The following is a 24,473-nucleotide window of genomic DNA, read 5'->3' as shown; positions in this document are numbered from 1 at the left end:
ATATCATGGAGCCACTTGAAAATTCTTCACCTAAGACACTTGGAAAAATAATATATTTATATAAAAAATTAATTGGGATTATTATTTTAAAATAAATGGATTTCTAAACTAATTTATTCTAAAGATTTGTCAAAAGTTTAAAATGTTAATTGGTGTAATAGAAAATGAATGTGAAAATTAAATAAACTGTTAAAATATAAATGGTTGAACCCCTTGGCATATGTGAAGTAATGGAGAAAGGCTGTTAGGAATAATGAAAAAAGAAATCGGTTAACCACTCTGATATGACCTAAATAAAAAGTTAGAAAACAAAATAGGATATTTGAACAAAAGGACTCTAGGACCCAGTGGAAAAGAGAAACAGAAACAGTGAATGGACCAATGGAAATCAAGTCAGTGCTATATAAAGGTGTAAGGTGTGATCACACTTTATCTTGATAAAGCCAGGGTTGCTGGCGAAACATGTTGATATCTGTGTGAACACCAAGAAAGAAAAAGCCTGTTTTTTTCCTGCGTACAGAAGTACTTAAGTGCAGGAGATTGAGGAACTACAAACACAAAAGCTAACTTGCGCAAGTTACAGAAACAAAAGGATTGTCTACAGTTTGGTGCTGTAATCAGAGCACTTCTACAAAGACCAGTGACAAGGTAACACAAAGAAAATTACCTACCGGAACCCCTTGTCTGAGAGTCAAACTGAGGACACATAGGAACCGCTGGGAAGCCGTGAGTAGTAACAGCTCACAAGAGAGAGTAAGAAAATCACCCCTAAACACTGTTTGGAACATTCCTTTTCTACAAATTAAGCTCACTGAGGATACAAAGAGGTAACTGTGAAACCTTAATATATCACAACATAAATATAAGGATAAAGAACACAGCCCTCAGTAATTTATCTCCAATTACTTACAAATGCTTTGATGAACTTTTTAGATACACAAAATTATAACCAATATAAGTAAACAGCCATTGTGGGGACACCATTTATAATCTTGCATTTAAATTGTTTTAACTAATTGTTAGTTTTTGCTACATATTTGTAATTTTAAAGCTGATGAAATATAGATATAAAATATCAAATAGAGACAAATATTATTAATTGTGTTGAAATAAAAGAATATATTCTATCTAAAATCTTTGAACAAAGGATACAAAAGAGCAGATAAATCCTTTTATTTGTGTATGAAACAAATGTATATCTGAATTTTAGAAATTTTATGAATTGATCGATATAGTGTTGCAACACTTAGGGATTGTGATTTATTTTATCTTGGTATTATCATGTTTTTATTTTGAAAATAAATTGTAGAAGAATTTTTCACTTATTCTGTCCAAGGTCCAGTTTTTTCTACATATTTAGCTAACGACCTCCATACACACCTTTATCCCTTTTGCAGATTAAGCGCCTAATCTCCATAACTTTTTCACTTTATACACCTTTCTATCTGGGAAGTAGATAGTAGGAGAATAGGGCAAGGGATATTAACTCTTAAGCGCTAGTTTATTTAACCCCCTTTTTTTGCTACTCATCTAGCGAAGGCCGGATACATAAGATTCCAGTCAGATAACATGACGACTGTAGCTTACATCAACCATCAGGGAGGAACAAGGAGTTCCTTGGCGATGAGAGAGGTATCCGAGATCATCAAATGGGCGGAGGATCACTCCTGCCACCTATCTGCAATCCACATCCCAGGAGTAGACAACTGGGAGGCGGATTATCTGAGTGGTCAGATTTTCTATCCGGGGGAGTGGGAACTCCACCCGGACGTGTTTGCCCAATTGACTGAATTATGGGGCATTCCAGACATGGATCTGATGGCGTCTCGTCAGAACTTCAAGGTTCCTTTCTACGGGTCCAGATCCAGGGATCCCAAGGCCACTCTAGTGGATGTATTAGTGGCGCGTTGGTCGTTCAACCTAGCTTATGCGTTTCCACCGTTCCCTCTCCTTCCCAGGCTTGTAGCAAGGATCAAACAGGAGAAGGCCTCGATGATTCTGATAGCTCCTGCGTGGCCGCGCAGGACTTGGTATACAGACCTGGTGAATATGTCATCGGCTCCACCATGGAAGCTACCTTTGAGACAGGATCTTCTAGTACAAAGTCCATTCGAACATCCAAATCTAATTTCTCTGCAGCTGACTGCTTGGAAATTGAACGTTTGATTTTATCCAAGCATGGGTTTTCAGATTCAGTGATAGATACTCTGGTCCAAGCCAGAAAACCTGTGTCTAGAAAGATTTACCATAAAATATGGAAAAGATATATCTGTTGGTGTGAATCCAAGGGATTCTCCTGGAGGAAGATTAAAGTTCCTAAGATCCTCTCCTTTCTCCAAGAAGGTTTGGATAAGGGATCGTCAGTGAGTTCTCTAAAAGGACAGATTTCTGCTTTATCTGTCTTGTTATACAAACAACTGGCAGCTGTGCCAGAGGTACAAGCTTTTGTACAGGCTTTGGTCAGAATCAAACCTGTTTACAGACCCTTGACTCCTCCTTGGAGTCTAAATTTAGTTATTTCAGTTCTTCAGGGGGTTCCGTTTGAACCCTTACATTCCATAGATATCAAGTTGCTATCTTGGAAAGTTCTGTTTTTTGTTGCTATTTCTTCTGCTAGAATAGTTTCTGAATTGTCTGCTTTGCAGTGTGATCCACCCTATCTGGTGTTCCATTCAGATAAGGTTATTTTGCGTACCAAGCCTGGTTTTCTTCCAAAAGTTGTTTCCAACAAGAATATTAACCAGGAAATAGTTGTTCCTTCTCTGTGCCCGAATCCAGTTTCAAAGAAGGAACATTTGTTACACAATTTAGATGTAGTCCGTGCTTTAAAGTTCTATTTAGAAGCAACAAAGAATTTTAGACAAACATCATCCTTGTTTGTCGTTTACTCTGGTAAGAGGAGAGGACAAAAAGCTATTGCTACCTCTCTTTCTTTCTGGCTGAAAAGCATTATCCGATTGGCTTATGAGACTGCCGGACGGCAGCCTCCTGAACGAATCACAGCTCACTCCACTAGGGCTGTTCCACTAGGGCTGTGGCTTCCACATGGGCCTTCAAGAACGAGGCTTCTGTTAATCAGATATGTAAGGCAGCGACTTGGTCTTCTCTGCACACTTTTGCCAAATTTTACAAATTTTATATTTTTGCTTCTTCGGAGGCTGTTTTTGGGAGAAAGGTTTTGCAAGCCGTGGTGCCTTCTGTTTAGGTAACCTGATTTGCTCCCTCCCTTCATCTGTGTCCTAAAGCTTTGGTATTGGTTCCCACAAGTAATGGATGACGCCGTGGACCGGACACACTAATGTTGGAGAAAACAGAATTTATGCTTACCTGATAAATTACTTTCTCCAACGGTGTGTCCGGTCCACGGCCCGCCCTGGTTTTTTAATCAGGTTTGAAATTTTTTTATTTTTCTTTATACACTACAGTCACCACGGCACCCTATAGTTTTCTCCTTTTTCTCCTAACCGTCGGTCGAATGACTGGGGGGCGGAGCCTGGGAGGGGAGCTATATGGACAGCTCTTGCTGTGTGCTCTCCTTGCCTTTCCCTGTAGGGGAGGAGAATATCCCACAAGTAATGGATGACGCCGTGGACCGGACACACCGTTGGAGAAAGTAATTTATCAGGTAAGCATAAATTCTGTTTTATGTAAGAACATACCTGATAAATTCATTTCTTTCATAGTGGCAAGAGTCCATGAGACCCACACAATATTTTATGGGGTTATGATTTATATATATATATATATATATATATATATATATATATATATATAGCATTTACTATTTTTACACCTCACTAACTTGGCTATATGTTAAACTGAGGTATGAGTGAGGTGAGAGGTGTATTTATAGGCATTTGAGGTTTGGGAAACTGTGCCCCGTTCTGATAGGAATGTATATTCCATATGTCATGGACTCTTGCCACTATGAAAGAAATTAATTTATCAGGTAAGTTCTTACATAAATTACTTTTTTTTGTTACAGACTTTGTAACTCATTTTTCTATGTACCTTAGCCTGAGACCTCATGTATTTCAGCCCATATAACTTTTGTTATGTTCTTCTAATGATTGATTCAAGTTGAAGAAGATGCAGAAGATTCAGAGTTTAATAAATAGTTAGTTAAAGGGACACTGAACCCATTTTTTTTTATTTCATGATTCAGATAAGCAACTTTCTAATTTACTCCTATTATAAATTTTTATTTGTTCTCTTGCTATCATTATTTGAAAAATAAGGCATCTAAGTAGATTTTTTTTGGTTCAGACACACTGGACAGCACTTGTTTAAAGGTGGGTGAATGTATCCAGCAATCAGCAAGAGCAACCCAGGTTGTTCACCAAAAATGGGCCAGCATCTAAACTTTCATTCTTGTCTTTTATATAAAAGATACCAAGAGAATGAAGAAAATTTGATTATAGGAGTAAATTAGAATGTTGCTTACAATTGCATCTAAATCACAAAAGAAAAAAATTTGGTTCAGTGTCCCCTTAATGTCTGTCCAATTAGTTGATACAAATTAAATTTGAAATCTTATATTTTAATATACAGTATATATTTTTTTTAATAAATATATATATATATATATATATATATATATATATATATCTGTATATATATACTTGATACCTTGATTGGCGACACATGTCAGCAGCATTTTTTTTAAGTTAATGCTGGTGTTGTGTGACTTGTTCTTTGATCATGTATTCATGGATTATATATGTGTATATATATATATATATATATATATATATATATATATATATATATATATATATATATATATATATATATATATATATATATATATATATATATATATATATATATATATTATTTTTAACACAGAGCCATCTCCAGGAGGTAAGTTCTACTACTTTCATTTATATTACCAAAGTAAAACTAATGTTTAGAGTTGTTGAGAATTTATACTATATTTGACCTAGAATGACACCATTGTGGGATCTAAATTTAACTGCTGGCATCACAGGAGTCCCATATAATTCAGGTGTTATTGAATTACGGTAACATTAATCGTCATCATAATAGATGCTATCAAATAGTTGACCTTCTATAAATGATTGGCTTAGATATTTATGCACTCTGCTGTGTATTTCTAAGTTTATATTATTGAACTAGAGGCAGTTTATTTTTTTTTCTGGCTTGATCTTAAAAATCGACGAGTACCTCATTGCCCTCAGATAGTTGTCTATTCCTTTTATTTGTCTTTTAGTTCCCACTGCATCAGTAATAAATTAGGTTGTAGGACAGCAACAGCTTAAGCCATATGCCTTCAATTTATCTTTAACACTCACTTGCTGAGAACACCACCTGGTACTGCCAAGTATACACTTTTTTTCTTCCAGTTAGGCTATCAATCTTGAAGCTATCAGAGCTAGGTCTGTTAAATTTGTGCTGATTTGAAGCAGTATTGTGATATATGTCCTGTGGGCTTTGGGGGCTACGTTTCTTCTATTCTTTTCATTAAGGAGTGCTAAAGAATTTTTATTCAGAAGACTGATTTTGTTCTTTGAATTTTTTTACTTCTAACTTCCAAGCTTAATTAATACACATGCTAATTCATACATTGTTGAAGTTGGAGACTATGCAAAACAAACTTAGAGGAAGTCATTAAAAATGTGTAATTATCAGTAAATTCAAATAGTTTATATTGGCTAATTTTCTGGCGTCTTTAATTATATGGTGGAAAATTTATAGTTAATGCTGTTATGTAATTAATTTTAACATTCAAATAGTTTATAATGACTTGTGGTGCTCCATTTTAATAACTATTCTTAACTAGCATACAGGTTTTTAAAATGTGTTATAACATATTTTGGATATTCTTTGGTATTTCAATTTATAGTTATTTGTTTGTATTGTGGCTACATATTCTGCAGCAAATGTGGGAAATATCTATCACTATCAAAGGTTTAAATGAAAATTAATAATAATTTAGAAGCTATAACATTGTAATGGCCTCTAAATATATGGTCCTCAGTAGCAAACTCACACAATTCTTAGTGATGAATAAAGGTTAAAATGGATATAAAAGTCTCTATTTGACTTAAGGTGAATATTCAAATAGTTTGTTTTTCATAACATGTCATGGAATTTAAAGGTACATAATACCCATGTTTTTTTCTTTTATGATTCAATTAAAAAAAAATGTTTTACTTCTGTTATCTGATTTAGGAGTCAATCACAATCCTTTAGAAAAACAATGATTTTCTACAGAAATCACTATTAAAATCTATTATCATTTCCTTAAATCATTTGGACGTTTTTGTAAAGGACTGAGATCAACCTCTGGGACACCTTATTTCTTTTGATCTCCCATATGTTTAGCCTTGTAATCTATGTTTCAGATCCCCTAGGTGACTATATTTTTTAACCTGTTATCAAATTATTATTTTCATAACTGTTGGACTGTACTTGTATACCTTAGACCATAATTCCTTGTAAATGTATCACTTCCTTCCCTGTAAACATTTAAAGTCTGCCTAGTGCCTTATTCATATACATATGGTTGAAGGCCTTTCTAAAATAACTACCATCAGAAATTAGACACTGTGTATGTATGGTGTCATCTCACACCTTTCTGGTGGTGGTCATTTGGGGAAGTTGGTTATCATATTTTAATGGTTAATATATTACTTGTCCTTATGTCAAACAAGGTATAAAGTGCTAATAAATTCACCCAAGTAATTTAGCATATTTTGAAATTACTTTTAATTATAAGCAAATTAAAATATAATAAAAATATTTTATGAGGCAGTGTTACCTGTTTCAATGCTGCCTCTGTCTCACAATTTCTTATACTTCCGTTTGACAGGCAGCTGTTGCAGCCAATAGGAGTTGCACCATACACCCTATGTAAGCTACTGCCAGCACGCTCTCGTGCTGGTAACTTGAAGACGACGTAGCCATTTTAGATAGTGAATCGCTACAGTAAAGCAGATTCACTGTTTAAGCTGAGCAAATAGCGTAGTGAACTTCGCTTGCACAGTTTTACTTCAGGCTGAGTCATCTTCAAGTTACCAGCACAGGAGCATGCTGGCAGTAGCTTACATAGGGTGTATGGTGCAGCTCCTATTGGCTGTAACAGCTGCCTGCCAAACAGAAGTATAATAAATTGCGAGACAGAGGCAGAATTGATTGAAGCATGTAGTGGAGCATCAAAAAAATGGGGTCATACAAAATATTTATTGTGTTTGGGACATAAATAAGCACATTGCTATGCCTATAATTAAAAGTACTTTCAAAATATGCTAAATTAAGTAGGTGAATTTACCATCACTCTAAATAATTGTTGTATTTGTTACTGGCTCTAAGGAATAAAATAAATAACACTAATTATTGCTGTCACAAAATATGCTACACACAAATTAATCAGCCCACTTTGTGTTACTGGTTATAATAAGGTTGAAATATGTTTAGTATTACCTCATGTTTTACTGGTAGATAAGGAATTGTTGTATCGTCTGACTTCTTGTTTATACAGCCAGGGGGATGAAATTACTGTTCATTGTGTGTTATTGTTAATCAAAAAGAGTAAAATCACTCCTCTTTGTGTGTTACTGTTAGTCAAAAAGAGTAAAATCACTCCTCTTTGTGTGTTACTGTTAGTCAAATAGAGTAAAATCACTCCTCTTTGCGTGTTACTGTTAGTCAAATAGAGTAAAATCACTCCTCGTTGTGTGTTACTGTTAGTCAAATACAGGGAGTGCAGAATTATTAGGCAAGTTGTATTTTTGAGGATTAATTTTATTATTGAACAACAACCATGTTCTCAATGAACCCAAAAAACTCATTAATATCAAAGCTGAATAGTTTTGGAAGTAGTTTTTAATTTTTTTTTTAGTTATAGCTATTTTAGGGGGATATCTGTGTGTGCAGGTGACTATTACTGTGCATAATTATTAGGCAACTTAACAAAAAACAAATATATACCCATTTCAATTATTTATTTTTACCAGTGAAACCAATATAACATCTCAACATTCACAAATATACATTTCTGACATTCAAAAACAAAACAAAAACAAATCAGTGACCAATATAGCCACCTTTCTTTGCAAGGACACTCAAAAGCCTGCCATCCATGGATTCTGTCAGTGTTTTGATCTGTTCACCATCAACATTGCGTGCAGCAGCAACCACAGCCTCCCAGACACTGTTCAGAGAGGTGTACTGTTTTCCCTCCTTGTAAATCTCACATTTGATGATGGACCACAGGTTCTCAATGGGGTTCAGATCAGGTGAACAAGGAGGCCATGTCATTAGATTTTCTTCTTTTATACCCTTTCTTGCCAGCCACGCTGTGGAGTACTTGGACGCGTGTGATGGAGCATTGTCCTGCATGAAAATCATGTTTTTCTTGAAGGATGCAGACTTCTTCCTGTACCACTGCTTGAAGAAGATGTCTTCCAGAAACTGGCAGTAGGACTGGGAGTTGAGCTTGACTCCATCCTCAACCCGAAAAGGCCCCACAAGCTCATCTTTGATGATACCAGCCCAAACCAGTACTCCACCTCCACCTTGCTGGCATCTGAGTCAGACTGGAGCTCTCTGCCCTTTACCAATCCAGCCACGGGCCCATCCATCTGGCCCATCAAGACTCACTCTCATTTCATTAGTCCATAAAACCTTAGAAAAATCAGTCTTGAGATATTTCTTGGCCCAGTCTTGACGTTTCAGCTTGTGTGTCTTGTTCAGTGGTGGTCGTCTTTCAGCCTTTCTTACCTTGGCCATGTCTCTGAGTATTGCACACCTTGTGCTTTTGGGCACTCCAGTGATGTTGCAGCTCTGAAATATGGCCAAACTGGTGGCAAGTGGCATCTTGGCAGCTGCACGCTTGACTTTTCTCAGTTCATGGGCAGTTATTTTGCGCCTTGGTTTTTCCACACGCTTCTTGCGACCCTGTTGACTATTTTGAATGAAACGCTTGATTGTTCGATGATCACGCTTCAGAAGCTTTGCAATTTTAAGAGTGCTGCATCCCTCTGCAAGATATCTCACTATTTTTTACTTTTCTGAGCCTGGCAAGTCCTTCTTTTGACCCATTTTGCCAAAGGAAAGGAAGTTGCCTAATAATTATGCACACCTGATATAGGGTGTTGATGTCATTAGACCACACCCCTTCTCATTACAGAGATGCACATCACCTAATATGCTTAATTGGTAGTAGGCTTTCGAGCCTATACAGCTTGGAGTAAGACAACATGCATAAAGAGGATGATGTGGTCAAAATACTCATTTGCCTAATAATTCTGCACTCCCTGTAGAGTAAAATCACTCCTCTTTGCGTGTTACTGTTAGTCAAATAGATTAAAATCATTCTTCTTTGTGTGTTATTGTTAGTCAAATAGAGTAAAATCACTCTTCTTTGTGTGTTACTGTTAGTCAAATAGAGTAAAATCACTCTTCTTTGTGTGTTACTGTTAGTCAAATAGAGTAAAATCAGTCCTCGTTGCGTGTTACTGTTAGTCAAATAGAGTAAAATCACTCCTCTGTGTGTGTTACTGTTAGTCAAATAGAGAAAAATCACTCTTCTTTGTGTGTTATTGTTAGTCAAATAGAGTAAAATCTGTCTTCTTTGTGTGTTACTGTTAGTCAAATAGAGTAAAATCACTCTTCTTTGTGTGTTACTGTTAGTCAGAGTAAAATCACTCTTTGCTGGCTTTCTTACAACATGTAATTATAACTAAAGGTTGATTTACTTTATTTATTATAATTCTAACGGCTAGATTTAGAGTTTGGTGTTAGCCGTCAAAACCAGCGTTAGAGGCTCCTAACGCTGGTTTTGGGCTACCACTGGTATTTAGAGTCTTGTAGGTAAGGGTCTAACGCTCACTTTCCAGCCGCGACTTTTCCATACCGCAGATCCCCCTACGCCATTTGCGTATCCTATCTTTTCAATGGGATCTTTCTAACGCCGGTATTTAGAGTCTTGGCTGAAGTGAGCGGTAGAGCCTCTACCGACAAAACTCCAGCCGCAGAAAAAAAGTCAGGAGTTAAGAGCTTTATGGGCTAACGCCGGTTTATAAAGCTCTTAACTACTGTGCTCTAAAGTATACTAACACCCATAAACTACCTATGCACCCCTAAACCGAGGCCCCCCCCACATAGCCGCCACTCTATTAAATTTTTTAACCCTTAATCTGCCGACCGCACACCGCCGCAACCTACGTTATCCATATGTACCCCTAATATGCTGCCCCTAACACCGCCGACCCCTATACTATATTTATTAACCCCTAATCTGCCGCCCCCAACGTCGCCTCCACCTACCTACAATTATTAACCCCTAATCTGCCGACCGGACCTCACCGCTATTATAATAAATGTATTAACCCCTAATCCGCCTCACTCCCGCCTCAATAACCCTATAATAAATAGTATTAACCCCTAATCTGCCCTCCCTAACATCGCCGACACCTAACTTCAAGTATTAACCCCTAATCTGCCGACCAGACCTCACCGCTACTCTAATAAATGTATTAACCCCTAAAGCTAAGTCTAACCCTAACACCCCCCTAAGTTAAATATAATTTTTATCTAACGAAATAAATTATTTCTTATTAAATAAATTAATCTTATTTAAAGCTAAATACTTACCTGTAAAATAAACACTAATATAGTAATAAATTATAATTATATTATAGCTATTTTAGGATTTATATTTATTTTACAGGCAACTTTGTATTTATTTTAACTAGGTACAATAGCTATTAAATAGTTAAGAACTATTTAATAGCTACCTAGTTAAAATAATTACAAAATTACCTGTAAAATAAATCCTAACCTAAGTTACAATTAAACCTAACACTACACTATCAATAAATTAATTACATGAAATACCTGCAAATAAATATAAATAAATAAACTAACTAAAGTACAAAAAATAAAAAAAAATAATTACAAACATAATAAAAATATTACAACAATTTTAAGCTAATTACACCTACTCTAAGCCCCCTAATAAAATAACAAAGCCCCCCAAAATAAAAAAATGCCCTACCCTATTCTAAAATTAAAATAGAAAAGCTCTTTTACCTTACCAGCCCTTAAAAGGGCCTTTTGCGGGGGAATGCCCCAAAGAATTCAGCTCTTTTGTCTGTAAAAATAAACACAATACCCCCCCCCAACATTACAACCCACCACCCACATACCCCTAATCTAACCCAAACCCCCCTTAAATAAACCTAACACTAAGCCCCTGAAGATCTTCCTACCCTGTCTTCACCACACCGGGTATCAGCGATCCGTCCAGGCTCCGAAATCTTCATCCAAGCCCAAGCGGGGGCTGGAGATCCATCATCCGGCTGAAGTCTTCTATCAAGCGGCAAGAAGAAGTCCAGAAGAGGCTCCAAAGTCTTCATCCTATCCGGGCAGAAGAAGAGATCCGGACCGGCAACCATCTTCATCCAAGCGGCATCTTCTATCTTCATCCGATGACGAGCAGCTCCATCTTGAAGACCTCCGGCGCGGATCCATCCTCTTCTTCCGACATCCTAAGTCCGAATGAAGGTTCCTTTAAATGACGTCATCCAAGATGGCGTCCCTCGAATTCCGATTGGCTTATAGGATTCTATCAGCCAATCGGAATTAAGGTAGGGAAAATCTGATTGGCTGATTGAATCAGCCAATCAGATTGAGCTCACATTCTATTGGCTGTTCCGATCAATAGAATGCGAGCTCAATCTGGTTGGCTGATTGGATCAGCCAATCGGATTGAACTTGAATCTGATTGGCTGATTCCATCAGCCAATCAGATTTTTCCTACCTTAATTCCGATTGGCTGATAGAATCCTATCAGCCAATCGGAATTCGAGGGACGCCATCTTGGATGACTTCTTTTAAAGGAACCTTCATTGGACTTAGAATGTCGGAAGAAGAGGATGGATCCGCGCCGGAGGTCTTTAAGATGGAGCCGCTCGTCATCGGATGAAGATAGAAGATGTGTAACGTTTCACCAACCAATTCTATGAAAAGTGATGTTAAAATGTATAATGATTGTTTGTAGCTATTTGTTACTACTTCATTCACATATAACTTTGTGAGGAAGTTAAACCCAAATAGCAGATATTGGAAGGATTGAGTAAAGTTTGTTTTGAGTCACAAAATCACAATGAGTAAAGTTGTGAATATTGATATTCAGTAGTTCAGCTTTAACAACCTCGGTAGTATTGAAATGAAAACTCTTATTCAGAATCTGTGATAATTCAAAGTTTAAACAGCAACAGTATCGGATTAGATAAATGTGGACACAGTTTGTATGAGCATTTGACTGTTGTTACAATTGTTACTAATTAGTTATACTTGTGGTTGATTCCACTGTAGAGATTGACAGACTGTATCTGTGTTAGTCACCTCCGGTATTGTTAAATGGATAAGGTTCCACTGTGGGGGTTCAGGGAGCGTTGTTCCAGCTTGGTTTACCCTGTCCGCGATGTTAGTATGAGACAGACTCTCAGATTTTCCGACACTCGATGGAGGAGATGAGAAGGAACCGCGCTGCGGTTGGCGTGTGACGTCACGATGCTGTGTGATTCTGACAGGCACACGGAACACGCTCAGAGCAGTTGGAAGATTTTGTTTAAAGCTGAATTTGGATGTTAGGTGAAAAAGTTAATGTCCCAAATATAGTTAGATGCTTTAGGATGACTTGATGATTTCAAATTATGTGATGAAGAAAAGGTTTTGGAAAAGTTATAATCCAGGATATAGGGAGATACAAGTTACTAACTAACTATCCCTATACACTATAATAATCAAGCAGGGAAGCAAGGAAGAGGAGTTCCCTTTATAGAGAGAAACAGGAAGTTGGATTTCAGTAATTAAAGGAACAGCAGAACGTGACAGATCCCCCTTCTCAAGATCCCCTTGAAGCAGGACCAGGACCCGGTTTCAACGGGTACTTGTCATGAAAAGAGGCCAATAAACGTGGGGCATGTAAATCATGCGCTGGAACCCATGAGTCTTCAGAAGTATCATAACCTCTCCAATGCACTAGATATTCAAGCTTACGATTGCGAATACGGGAATCTAGAAGTTTGCCCACTTCATATTCTTGTTGATCATCTACTAATGAGAGTGACTCAGTAGGAGATGGCAATTGAATGTCCGGATCGCCTCTGTACGGTTTTAGTAATGAGACGTGAAAAGAAGGATGAATATGTAGGTCTTCTGGCAACTGGAGACAAACTGCATTATCATTGATGACTTTGGAGATGGGAAAGGGTCCCAAATACTGAGAGGCCAATTTCTTACAGGGTACTGACATTTTAATGTTCTTCGTAGACAACCATACCAAATCCCCTTCTTCATAAACAGGAGGTGTAGAGTGTTTAGCATCAAAATATTTTTTCTGAGTTGCTTTAGCATTAGACAATTGATCCCGAAGAGTATCAAGAGTATTCTTGAGTGTCATAGAATAATCTTGAGCAGCAGGAGAGTTGGAGGAAGTGGTGGGATTTGGGAAACTGACAGGGTGGTATCCAAAGGTTGCATAGAATGGAGATTGTTTAATAGAATCATTCATAGAATTATTATAAGCGAACTCAGCCAGTGGAAGCCATTCGGACCAATCATCTTGTGAGTTACTAATATAACATCTGAGATATTGCTCTAGAGTCTGATTTAGACATTCAGTTAGTCCATTTGACTGGGGATGGTAGGCTGTGTAAAACCTGTTTGAGATTTTGAGTTGGTGACATAAATTTCGCCAGAATCGGGAAGTAAATTGTGTTCCCCTATCCGTTACTATAGAAGAGGGGAGACCATGTAATTTCACGATATGTGATAAAAAGATTTTTGCAGTTGTTGTTGCATTTGGAACTTGTTTTAATGGTACAAAATGTGCCAATTTAGTCAGATGGTCTATAACTACTAAAATGGCAGTATATCCATTGGATGTAGGTAGATCCACAATGAAGTCCATACCTATGATGCTCCAAGGTTTCATAGGAACTGGTAATGGGGTTAATAGACCACTAGGTTTAGTATGTAGTTTTTTCTTGGTAGCACAAGTGAGACAGGAATTTATGTAATGATGTATATCTTTTTTCATAGATGGCCACCAAAATTGTCTTTTGATAAGTTCTGTCGTACGTGTCATGCCCGGATGGCCGGCCATAGGAGAATCATGATGATTTTGTATGATTTGATTCCGTATAGCTGGTGGAATGTATGTTAAATTTTGATATGTGTATAACCCTGTTGTGGCATCCTTTATACAGTAGTTGGGTATTGATGAATCCGACTGTAGAGCCACTAAAATATCAGATTGAAGTGTAGTTAAGGTACAAATAAGCTTAGTAGGAGGTATGATAAACACTTTTTCCATATTTTCGGTAGAGGGTTCTGTAGTTCTTGAGAGAGCATCAGCTCTAACATTGGTATTTCCTGGTCTATAGGTTAATACAAAATTAAACCTGTCGAGAAATAAGGCCCAACGTACCTGCCTAGAAGTCAATGTTTTACTTTTCTTCAAATATTGGAGATTCTTGTGATCAGTAAATATTGTAAAAGGGGTTGAACAACCTTCTAGCAGATGTCTCCATTGTTCAAGTGCTGCCTTAACAGCTAGCAACTCTTTGTCCCCTATTGAGTAGTTCTTCTCTGCTGGGGTTAACAAACGTGAATAATAAGCAATAGGACGTTCTTCTTTGGATTCTTGATTGATTTGAGACAAGACTGCACCAATCCCGGTATTGGATGCATCTACCTCCAGAGTGTATGGAAGGGATGGATTGGGTAGTTGTAAAAACGGAGCAGAAGTAAATTTCTTCTTTAATGTTTGGAAGGCGTTTTCTGCTTCTGAATCCCATTTAAACTTGCTTTTCCCAGTTAAACGAGTAAGTGGTTGTACTATGCTGGAGTAGTGGTCAATAAACTTTCTGTAAAAATTTGAAAATCCGAGGAATCTCTGTAAGGATTTTACATTGGTTGGAGTAGGCCAGTTGAGTATAGAAGTGATCTTTTCTGGATCCATTTGGATTCCAGTTGGTGAAATAATGTAACCAAGGAATTTGATAGTTTTTTGATGAAAATAACATTTCTCCATCTTTGCGTAAAGATGATGTTCCCGCAAAGTAGATAGCACCCATCTCACATGTTTTTGATGTTCCAACAAATTTTTTGAGTAGATGAGGATGTCGTCGAGATATACTATTACACATATATCCATAAGATCTTTAAATATCTCATTAATGAAAAATTGAAAGGTGGCGGGAGCGTTAGTGAGGCCGAAAGGCATAACATTATACTGATATAATCCGTAACGGGTTTTAAATGCTGTTTTCCACTCATCTCCAGGTCTCATTCTGATGAGATTGTAAGTTCCTTTCAGGTCCAGTTTAGTGAAAATGGTGGCCCCAGCTAAACGTTCTAACAATTCAGGTATTAAAGGAAGTGGATAGCGATTTTTTATGGTTATTGCATTTAATGCTCTGTAATCGATAATGGGGCGTAGGGTTCCGTCTTTGTTGGTAACGAAAAAGATGGCAGAAGCAATTGGAGATGATGATGGTGAAATAAAACCTTTTCTGAGATTTTCATCGAGGTATTCACGAAGATGTTGTAGTTCCTTTTGTGATAAAGGAAAAATGCGGTTGGTTGGCAGTATAGCGTCTTCCTTGAGATCAATAGGGCAATCGAAGGATCGATGAGGTGGAAGGTTTTCTGCACTTTTGAGATTGAAGACATCAGAAAAATCACTGTATTGTTTTGGTATAATGGATCTAAATGATTTATTGAAACATATGGAAAACATGTTTGTGAACAGAATGTGGAATCAAAGGTGAGTGTGCAATTATGCCAGTTAATAACTGGGTTATGTTTCTGTAACCATGGGAAACCGAGTATAATTGGGTGTAAAGAACTAGGTATTATATCATAAGTGATGAATTCTTTATGACCTGTGTTGGTTAAAGTGAGTATTGGAACAGTGTGGTGTGTGATGGGTCCTTTGAGATATTGAGACCCATCAATAACTCTCACAAATACAGGGATTGCTTTCTTCACACAGGGTATTTTATTTTTTGTTACAATTGATTGATCAATGAAATTGCCATAAGCTCCGGAATCAATTGTGGCTTGTTCCTGGATCTGTAACTGGTCCCACTGTAATGATAGAGTTAGAGTTAGATGAGTACGTGATTCATAAGTATCAGAGATAAGTAATGATTTTATCTTACCCTTTCTAGGTCTGTTTAATAGAGGACAAGTAGCAACATCATGTTCTCTGTTACCACAGTACATGCATAGATTTGCTTGTTTTCTTCTTAATTTTTCTTCTATCGATAGTGGACCTCTTATGGTTCCGATTTCCATAGGTACTACTGTTGTAGCGGGTTTTTCATGAGTTATTGAGTAATGTTTCCTAGGGTTAGAGTCAGGTTGGAATTTTTCATGTCTTCGTTCTCTATATCTTCTGTCTATAGAGATACTCAACTTGATAAGTCCCTCTAAAGTCTCTGGGAGTTCAACCCTAGATAACTCATCTTTGACATATTCAGAGAGTCCTAAACGGAATTGATTCCTGAGAGAGATGGAGTTCCATTGTGAATCAGTACTCCATAGCTGAAATTCAGCTATGTAGTCCTCGACGGCTCTTTTACCCTGTCTGAGGGAACGCAAATGATTTTCTGCGGTTTGCTGTTTATTTATATCTTCGTAGAGAACTGCCATAGCGTGGAAGAAATCTTCTAGGGAACTTAATATTGGGTCATCAGATTAAAAAAATCTGTTAGCCCAAGCCCTAGGTTCACCACTTAAATATGAAATGGTAGTGCAGACCTTTATTTTGTCATTACAGTATGTCCTGGGTTTCATTGCAAATAGTAACAAACATGAGTTTCTAAACTCACAAAACTTAGTTCTGTCACCTGAAAAGGGAGTAGGGGGGTTAACCTGTGGTTCAGGCCTTTTATTTGCTTTCTGAGTTATTAATTCATTCAGTGCTCTTTTTAAGGTGGAGTTTTCACTTTGTACTTCTCTTAAACCTTGTGCTAGTAAGTCCATCTTTTGATTAATTGTGGTTATTTCATTACTCATGGCTACTGGGTCCATGTTTATAGATATAAGTGTTTTTAATGGCTTGATTATTCTGTAACGTTTCACCAACCAATTCTATGAAAAGTGATGTTAAAATGTATAATGATTGTTTGTAGCTATTTGTTACTACTTCATTCACATATAACTTTGTGAGGAAGTTAAACCCAAATAGCAGATATTGGAAGGATTGAGTAAAGTTCGTTTTGAGTCACAAAATCACAATGAGTAAAGTTGTGAATATTGATATTCAGTAGTTCAGCTTTAACAACCTCGGTAGTATTGAAATGAAAACTCTTATTCAGAATCTGTGATAATTCAAAGTTTAAACAGCAGCAGTATCGGATTAGATAAATGTGGACACAGTTTGTATGAGCATTTGACTGTTGTTACAATTGTTACTAATTAGTTATACTTGCGGTTGATTCCACTGTAGAGATTGACAGACTGTATCTGTGTTAGTCACCTCCGGTATTGTTAAATGGATAAGGTTCCACTGTGGGGGTTCAGGGAGCGTTGTTCCAGCTTGGTTTACCCTGTCCGCGATGTTAGTATGAGACAGACTCTCAGATTTTCCGACACTCGATGGAGGAGATGAGAAGGAACCGCGCTGCGGTTGGCGTGTGACGTCACGATGCTGTGTGATTCTGACAGGCACACGGAACACGCTCAGAGCAGTTGGAAGATTTGGTTTAAAGCTGAATTTGGATGTTAGGTGAAAAAGTTAATGTCCCAAATATAGTTAGATGCTTTAGGATGACTTGATGATTTCAAATTATGTGATGAAGAAAAGGTTTTGGAAAAGTTATTGTAATACTCCTGACCAATATAAAATTGGTTTTGTTGCTCTTGTGTTTTAAGTCTCAGCAAAATGGTTATATTTACTAAGATCATAAACTGTGAGCTAATTAGTAACAAATACAGTAATGAATGACACTGGAAAAGAAACAACGTGTGTTTATTATAACACAGGTTTCCTATGAGCAGTGTTAGAATAGTTGTCTCAAGTTTCGGCTTAATGACTTGGTTAGAGGTATAATGTTCAGCAGGAATAATCACTTCAACAAGTTGTAACAGGTGTTTCAATAGTATCGCAAACAAACTTCACACACTCTCACTGGAATAAAATATTTACAAGTCCCACACATTCATTCACATCCTTTTGGAAGCATATATGAATAACTGGTTGTTCAGTCACAGGTTAGTACGAATAGTGCTTACGAGTTCTTAGAGGATTTATCGGCATATAATCTTACCACTTCAGTCTCTAAGTAAGCGATCACAGTACCTTTGTCTTGGGAGGAATATACCTGATGAGAAAAGATCCGGAGGTTTGTTTGTCCCACAGCGTGTGGAGAAGTGAGAAGCCGGTGAGAGTGTGACTTACTTCCGGTTGCGGTAAGGATGATCCGATACACAGCTGATGCTGGAATCTCACACAGAGCTAAATATTGCGGCTGCAAAAAATACTGATTAGCTGAATGTGATAAAGGTTTGATTTGAATAAACCTCTAGGAGTATAACCTAGTAAAGGTTATAACAAGCTGAATAATTCAAAGGTTAAATAAACAGAGACCTGGTCTTTAGAACTATGAATATAAAGCTAAACTCTTAACAGAGCAGGCTTAAACAAAGTACATCAATTAACAGGCAGTTTGAATATGGCAATGTGAGGTTTAAATAGGGTTTGGCTGTTGGTAGGAGGGATCAGTCCTTAAAGGTATATTACAGTTATAATCCAGGATATAGGGAGATACAAGTTACTAACTAACTATCCCTATACACTATAATAATCAAGCAGGGAAGCAAGGAAGAGGAGTTCCCTTTATAGAGAGAAACAGGAAGTTGGATTTCAGTAATTAAAGGAACAGCAGAACGTGACAAGATGCCGCTTGGATGAAGATGGTTGCCGGTCCAGATCTCCTCTTCTGCCCGGATAGGATGAAGACTTTGGAGCCTCTTCTGGACTTCTTCTTGCCGCTTGATAGAAGACTTCAGCCGGATGATGGATCTCCAGCCCCCAGCTTGGGCTTGGATGAAGGTTTCGGAGCCTGGACGGATCACTGATACCCGGTGTGGTGAAGACAAGGTAGGAAGATCTTCAGGGGCTTAGTGTTAGGTTTATTTAAGGGGGGTTTGGGTTAGATTAGGGGTATGTGGGTGGTGGGTTGTAATGTTGGGGGGGGTATTGTGTTTATTTTTACAGGCAAAAGAGCTGAATTCTTTGGGGCATGCTCCGCAAAAGGCCCTTTTAAGGGCTGGTAAGGTAAAATAGCTTTTCTATTTTAATTTTAGAATAGAGTAGGGTATTTTTTTATTTTGGGGGGCTTTGTTATTTTATTAGGGGGCTTAGAGTAGGTGTAATTAGCTTAAAATGTTGTAATATTTTTTTATGTTTGTAATTAATTTTTTTATTTTTTGTAACTTAGCTTTTCTTATTTTTTGTACTTTAGTTAGTTTATTTGTATTTATTTGTAGGTATTTCATGTAATTAATTTATTGATAGTGTAGTTTTAGATTTAATTGTAGGTATTTTATTTAATTAATTTATTGATAGTGTAGTGTTAGGTTTAATTGGTTAGGTTAGGATTTATTTTACAGGTAATTTTGTAATTATTTTAACTAGGTAGCTATTAAATAGTTATTAACTATTTAATAGCTATTGTACCTGGTTAAAATAATTACAAAGTTGCCTGTAAAATAAATATTCCTAAAATAGCTACAATATAATTATAATTTATATTGTAGCTATATTAGGTTTTATTTTACAGGTAAGTATTTAGCTTTAAATAGGAATAATTTATTTAATAAGAGTTAATTTATTTCATTAGATTTAAATTAGTGTTAGACTTAGCTTTAGGGGTTAATACATTTATTAGAGTAGCGGTGAGGTCCGGTCGGCAGATTAGGGGTTAATACTTGAAGTTAGGTGTCAGCGATGTTAGGGAGGGCAGATTAGGGGTTAATACTATTTATTATAGGGTTATTGAGGCGGATTAGGGGTTAATACATTTATTATAGTAGCGGTGAGGTCCGGTTGGCAGATTAGGGATTAATTATTGTAGGTAGCTGGCGGCGACGTTGTGGGGGGCAGATTAGGGGTTAATAAATATAATATAGGGGTCGGCGGTGTTAGGGGCAGCAGATTAGGGGTACATAGGGATAACGTAGTTGGCGGCGGTGTACGGAGCGGCAGATTAGGGGTTAAAATAATATGCAGGGGTCAGCGATAGTGGGGGCGGCAGATTAGGGGTTAATAAGTGTAAGGTTAGGGGTGTTTAGACTCGGGGTACATGTTAGTGTGTTAGGTGCAGACTTCGGAAGTGTTTCCCCATAGGAAACAATGGGGCTGCGTTAAGAGCTGAACGCTGCTTTTTTGCAGGTTTTAGTTTTTTTTTCAGCTCAAACTGCCCCATTGTTTCCTATGGGGGAATCGTGCACGAGCACGTTTTTGAGGCTGGCCGCGTCCGTAAGCACCGCTGGTATTGAGAGTTGCAGTGGCGGTAAATATGCTATATGCTCCCTTTTTGGAGCCTAACGCAGCCCTTCTGTGAACTCTAAATACCAGCGGTATTTAAAAGGTGCGGGGGGGGGAAAGCCAGCGTTAGCTACGCGGGTCGTTACCGACAAAACTCTAAATCTAGCAGTTAGTAAGTTATAATACCTTGTTCATGCACCTTTTAAAATAAATAAAATAATTACATAGATAAAAATGTTGTGAAGAGCCTATTCTCTCTCTCTCTCTCTCTTTATTTCTTTCTCTCTCTCTCTCACTCACTCTCTCTCATGAACTAGCGCTGTCTAGCTGTAAGAAACTGTAAAAATCCACTGAGATAAAAGGCAGCCTTCAAGGGCTTGGAAATTAGCATATGAGCTTACCTAGGTTTAGTTTAAAGAATACCAAGAGAAAACTTGTAGCAATTATTGTAAAGTGGAAATTATTTATTAATCTTAAACACAAAATTGTCTACAAGAAAAAAGTGAAATCCAAAGTTTTAATTTAAATGGACATGAAATATTGTATCCATTAAAGGGACAAGTTCCTTTAAAGGGACAGTCTAGTCCAAAAAAAAAAATTTAAACAATTTTCAATTTACTTTTATCACCAATTTTTCTTTGTTTTCTTGGTATTCTTAGTTGAAAGCTTAACCTAGGAGGTTCATATGCTAATTTCTTAGACCTTGAAGGCCGCCTCTTAAGAATGCATTTTAACAGGTTTTTCACCACTAGAGGGTGTTAGTTCATGTTTTTCATATAGATAACACTGTGCTCGTGCATGTGAAGTTACCTGGGAGCCATCACTGATTGGCTAAACTGCAAGTCTGTCAAAAGAACTGAAATAAATGGACAGTCTGCAGAGGCTTAGATTCAAGATAATCACAGAGGTAAAAAATATATAAATATAACTGTGTTGGTTATGCAAAACTAGGGAATGGGTAAACAAGGGATTATGTATCTTTTAAAACAATAACATTTCTGGTGTAGACTGTCCCTTTAAATAAAGCTAATTGTTAAACAATAAACAGAAAAGTGCATAACAGCAAAAACATTTACCAATCAAAAGATCACCTTCTTAAAGGGACATGAAACCCATTTTTTTTCTTAAATGATTTAGAGCATGCAATTTTAAACATCTTTCTAATAAACTTCTATTATCTAATTTGCTTTACTCTCTTGATATACTTTCCTGAAAAGCATATCTAGATATGCTCAGGAGCTGCTGAATGGTTGCTGCACATAAATGCCTCGTGTGATTGGCTCACCCATGTGAATTGCTATTTCTTCAACAAAGGATATCTAAAAAATGAAGCAAATTAAATAATAGAAGTAAATTGGAATGTTGTTTAAAATTCTATTCTCTACTTGAATCATGAAAGAAAATGTTTGGGTTTAGTGTCCATTTAATAAATTATAAGGAGAAGGTATGGCTGACCATGATACCTTCCCCTGCAAACAATTTCTTATGAATGGTCACATCACCTTTTTTTTTTGGTTAAAAGAGTTCCAGTCTGTAGCTGATGTGTCATATTAGTTGGAGCATCTTTCTTGTGGATAGTGGGCCAGAAACAGTTTGCTTATCCGACAACTTGCAAAGGGGACAGTTTAACAGATACATACTTTTGATTTTTAATACTTACCTGACAACTATATAATGAGCTACTTTTCTTGCAGGGAAATGTATATCTCAATAATATATCATTGCCATGTTCTTTTTTAAAAGAGAAACCTATTTGGATGCACATTGAAATATATTTTAAATTCAGGCAACTGTATTTCAGTGATATCTCTCATTTTTTTTTCAAGCCAAATATTGAATGCAAAACTCTATGATATCAGAGACCAACAATAAATGTAATCCATAATAATGTTTTTTCATGGTTTCCTTTACAGATACTGAACGGCTTTACACAGTGGTATTTCAGGAAATCTGTGACCGATTTGGAAAAGAATACACGTGGGATATAAAATCCTTAGTCATGGGCGAAAAGGCATTGCCAGCAGCTCAAATTATCCGTGATGTTCTCGACCTTCCTATTACTGCAGAAGAATTATTGAATGAAAGTCGAATTAAGCAAGAGCAGATATTTCCTACTGCATCCTTAATGCCTGGTACAGTAACAATTTTGTTGTACATACTTACTGATTTGAACTAATGATAAGAATGAGATAAAGATAAGTGTAGTATTTTGAAGAACATTTGTGACTTTAAATTAAAAGGAAATAACAAAACAGGGAACAAAAAAGATTGGAGTAAAATTCAGATTAAAAATGGTTAAATGCTGTAAAATATAAATTTCTATACAATAATAACAGCTGTGTTGCCATCTAGATGTGGTCAACAAACTTTCAGATATAATTACGACTCTATATGTATTATGCAGAATACATTTCCTTCTGATGTAATGTATTGAACTGTTACATAAATATACTGTTTCACCCAATAACTACCATGTTCAGCCATAAAATAACCAATTCTGTTTCTGCTGTCCCCAAAGGCAGAACATGCTGCGATCTGTGATGCCATTACAGAAAATGCAGGATGTCTGTAGAAAAGAACGGATCAGTGCCAGTTAAAATAAAAATTGTGCCTGCACTTGTAATTTCTACCAGTAGGTGTCACTGTTCCATCCTATCTCAATGTAAATATTTACTGCGTTCCTCTCCTTCACTTTCTCTCCCTTCCTGAACTCCAATGCAGTGCTGGGTGACAGCACAAAACAGAAATAGTAAGGCAGGGCTTAACAAATGTCTTCAGCACAAGTGTTTTTTTGTTTTGTTTGTTTTTCATAGACAATTTTCCTTGTTAGCACTTTTGTTATGCTATGACATCCATGGTCCACATGATGTTGAATTGCCAGTGTTTTGCCAGTTGCAAAGTTTCTCTTTATGCCAGTGAGTTTTTGATCATCAGGCCCTTAGACTGTGCACCTAACAAGTGGGAATGGAAACAAACAAGGATATAAGGGAGTGAGATGAGGAAAGAAAACTGACTCACACACACACACACACACACACACACACACATATATATATATATAAATCCCACAAGTATCTGCACTCTCACTGCCAGGTAGTCAATGACCAGGGTGCTTAGGATTAAATTGTAATAGTAAAACATATAGACTGCACTCACTGGCTTTGTGAAAAATAATAGATTTATTTTTTTATATTATAGTGGCGTTTTGGGATCCACAAAAGCTTCTCAGAGCCTGAGTCAACCACCAATAGTAAATCTGTAAATTACTCTACTCCTCTTTAATCTTTCCAATACATTTATTGTTTCCAATGTTTCGGCCCTTACTTGGGTTTTTGTCAAGGTAACAAACTATCACAAATAACACAGTACCCCAGTAAACCACTCCCCCACTCACTCATACAATGCTCTTCTACCATCTAGTGAAATTAACTGAATGCTGCTCATTCCTGGATACTTCCATTTCATTTTTTCTTACTAGAAGAAATTAAAGCATTGTATGATCAAAATGTTTTCCAGGGTACTAACACTTACATAATCTAATTAAACTATCTATATTATACATTAAACCATATTATCTAATACCTCATTCCTAGATTCAATTTGTATCCATCATATGTTTATTCCTGTTACTGGTATATATTTAAAAGGAAGCATGAAAGAGACAAATATGCATTTAGACCCCTAGGTCTTAATAAAAATAATATATATACATGTTTTGTCAAGCTTATAAATTTCTTATAAATTTGTTAAACACTGTTTTGCTGAGTGCAAACAGAGGCCTTTAGGAAAATTACACTTGTGAGCAATGCATAGTTTGACAAAAGATTGGATTCTGATTATATATATATCTTAATATGGGAAGAGTCCACTGCTGCATTCCTTACTTGTGGGAAATACTGAACCTGGCCACCAGGAGGAGGCAAAGACACCCCAGCCA

The 24,473-nt window shown here is 36.8% G+C and overlaps 1 protein-coding gene across 1 annotated transcript in view; it reads left to right on the top strand.

Annotated features, from left to right (window-relative positions):
• PUDP (pseudouridine 5'-phosphatase) overlaps nt 1-24,473 on the top strand; it is a 572,865-nt gene that overhangs the window by 273,115 nt on the left and 275,277 nt on the right. The window contains exon 2 of the mRNA XM_053706446.1: nt 22,450-22,668. Within this exon, the coding sequence (XP_053562421.1) occupies nt 22,450-22,668 (219 nt within the window). The remainder of the gene's footprint in view (nt 1-22,449; nt 22,669-24,473) is intronic.

The sequence above is a fragment of the Bombina bombina genome, chromosome 3 (genome assembly GCF_027579735.1).
Source record: "Bombina bombina isolate aBomBom1 chromosome 3, aBomBom1.pri, whole genome shotgun sequence".
Taxonomy (NCBI): domain Eukaryota; kingdom Metazoa; phylum Chordata; class Amphibia; order Anura; family Bombinatoridae; genus Bombina; species Bombina bombina.
Note: the sequence above shows the minus strand (reverse complement) of the source record. Positions and strands in the feature narration are given on the sequence as shown.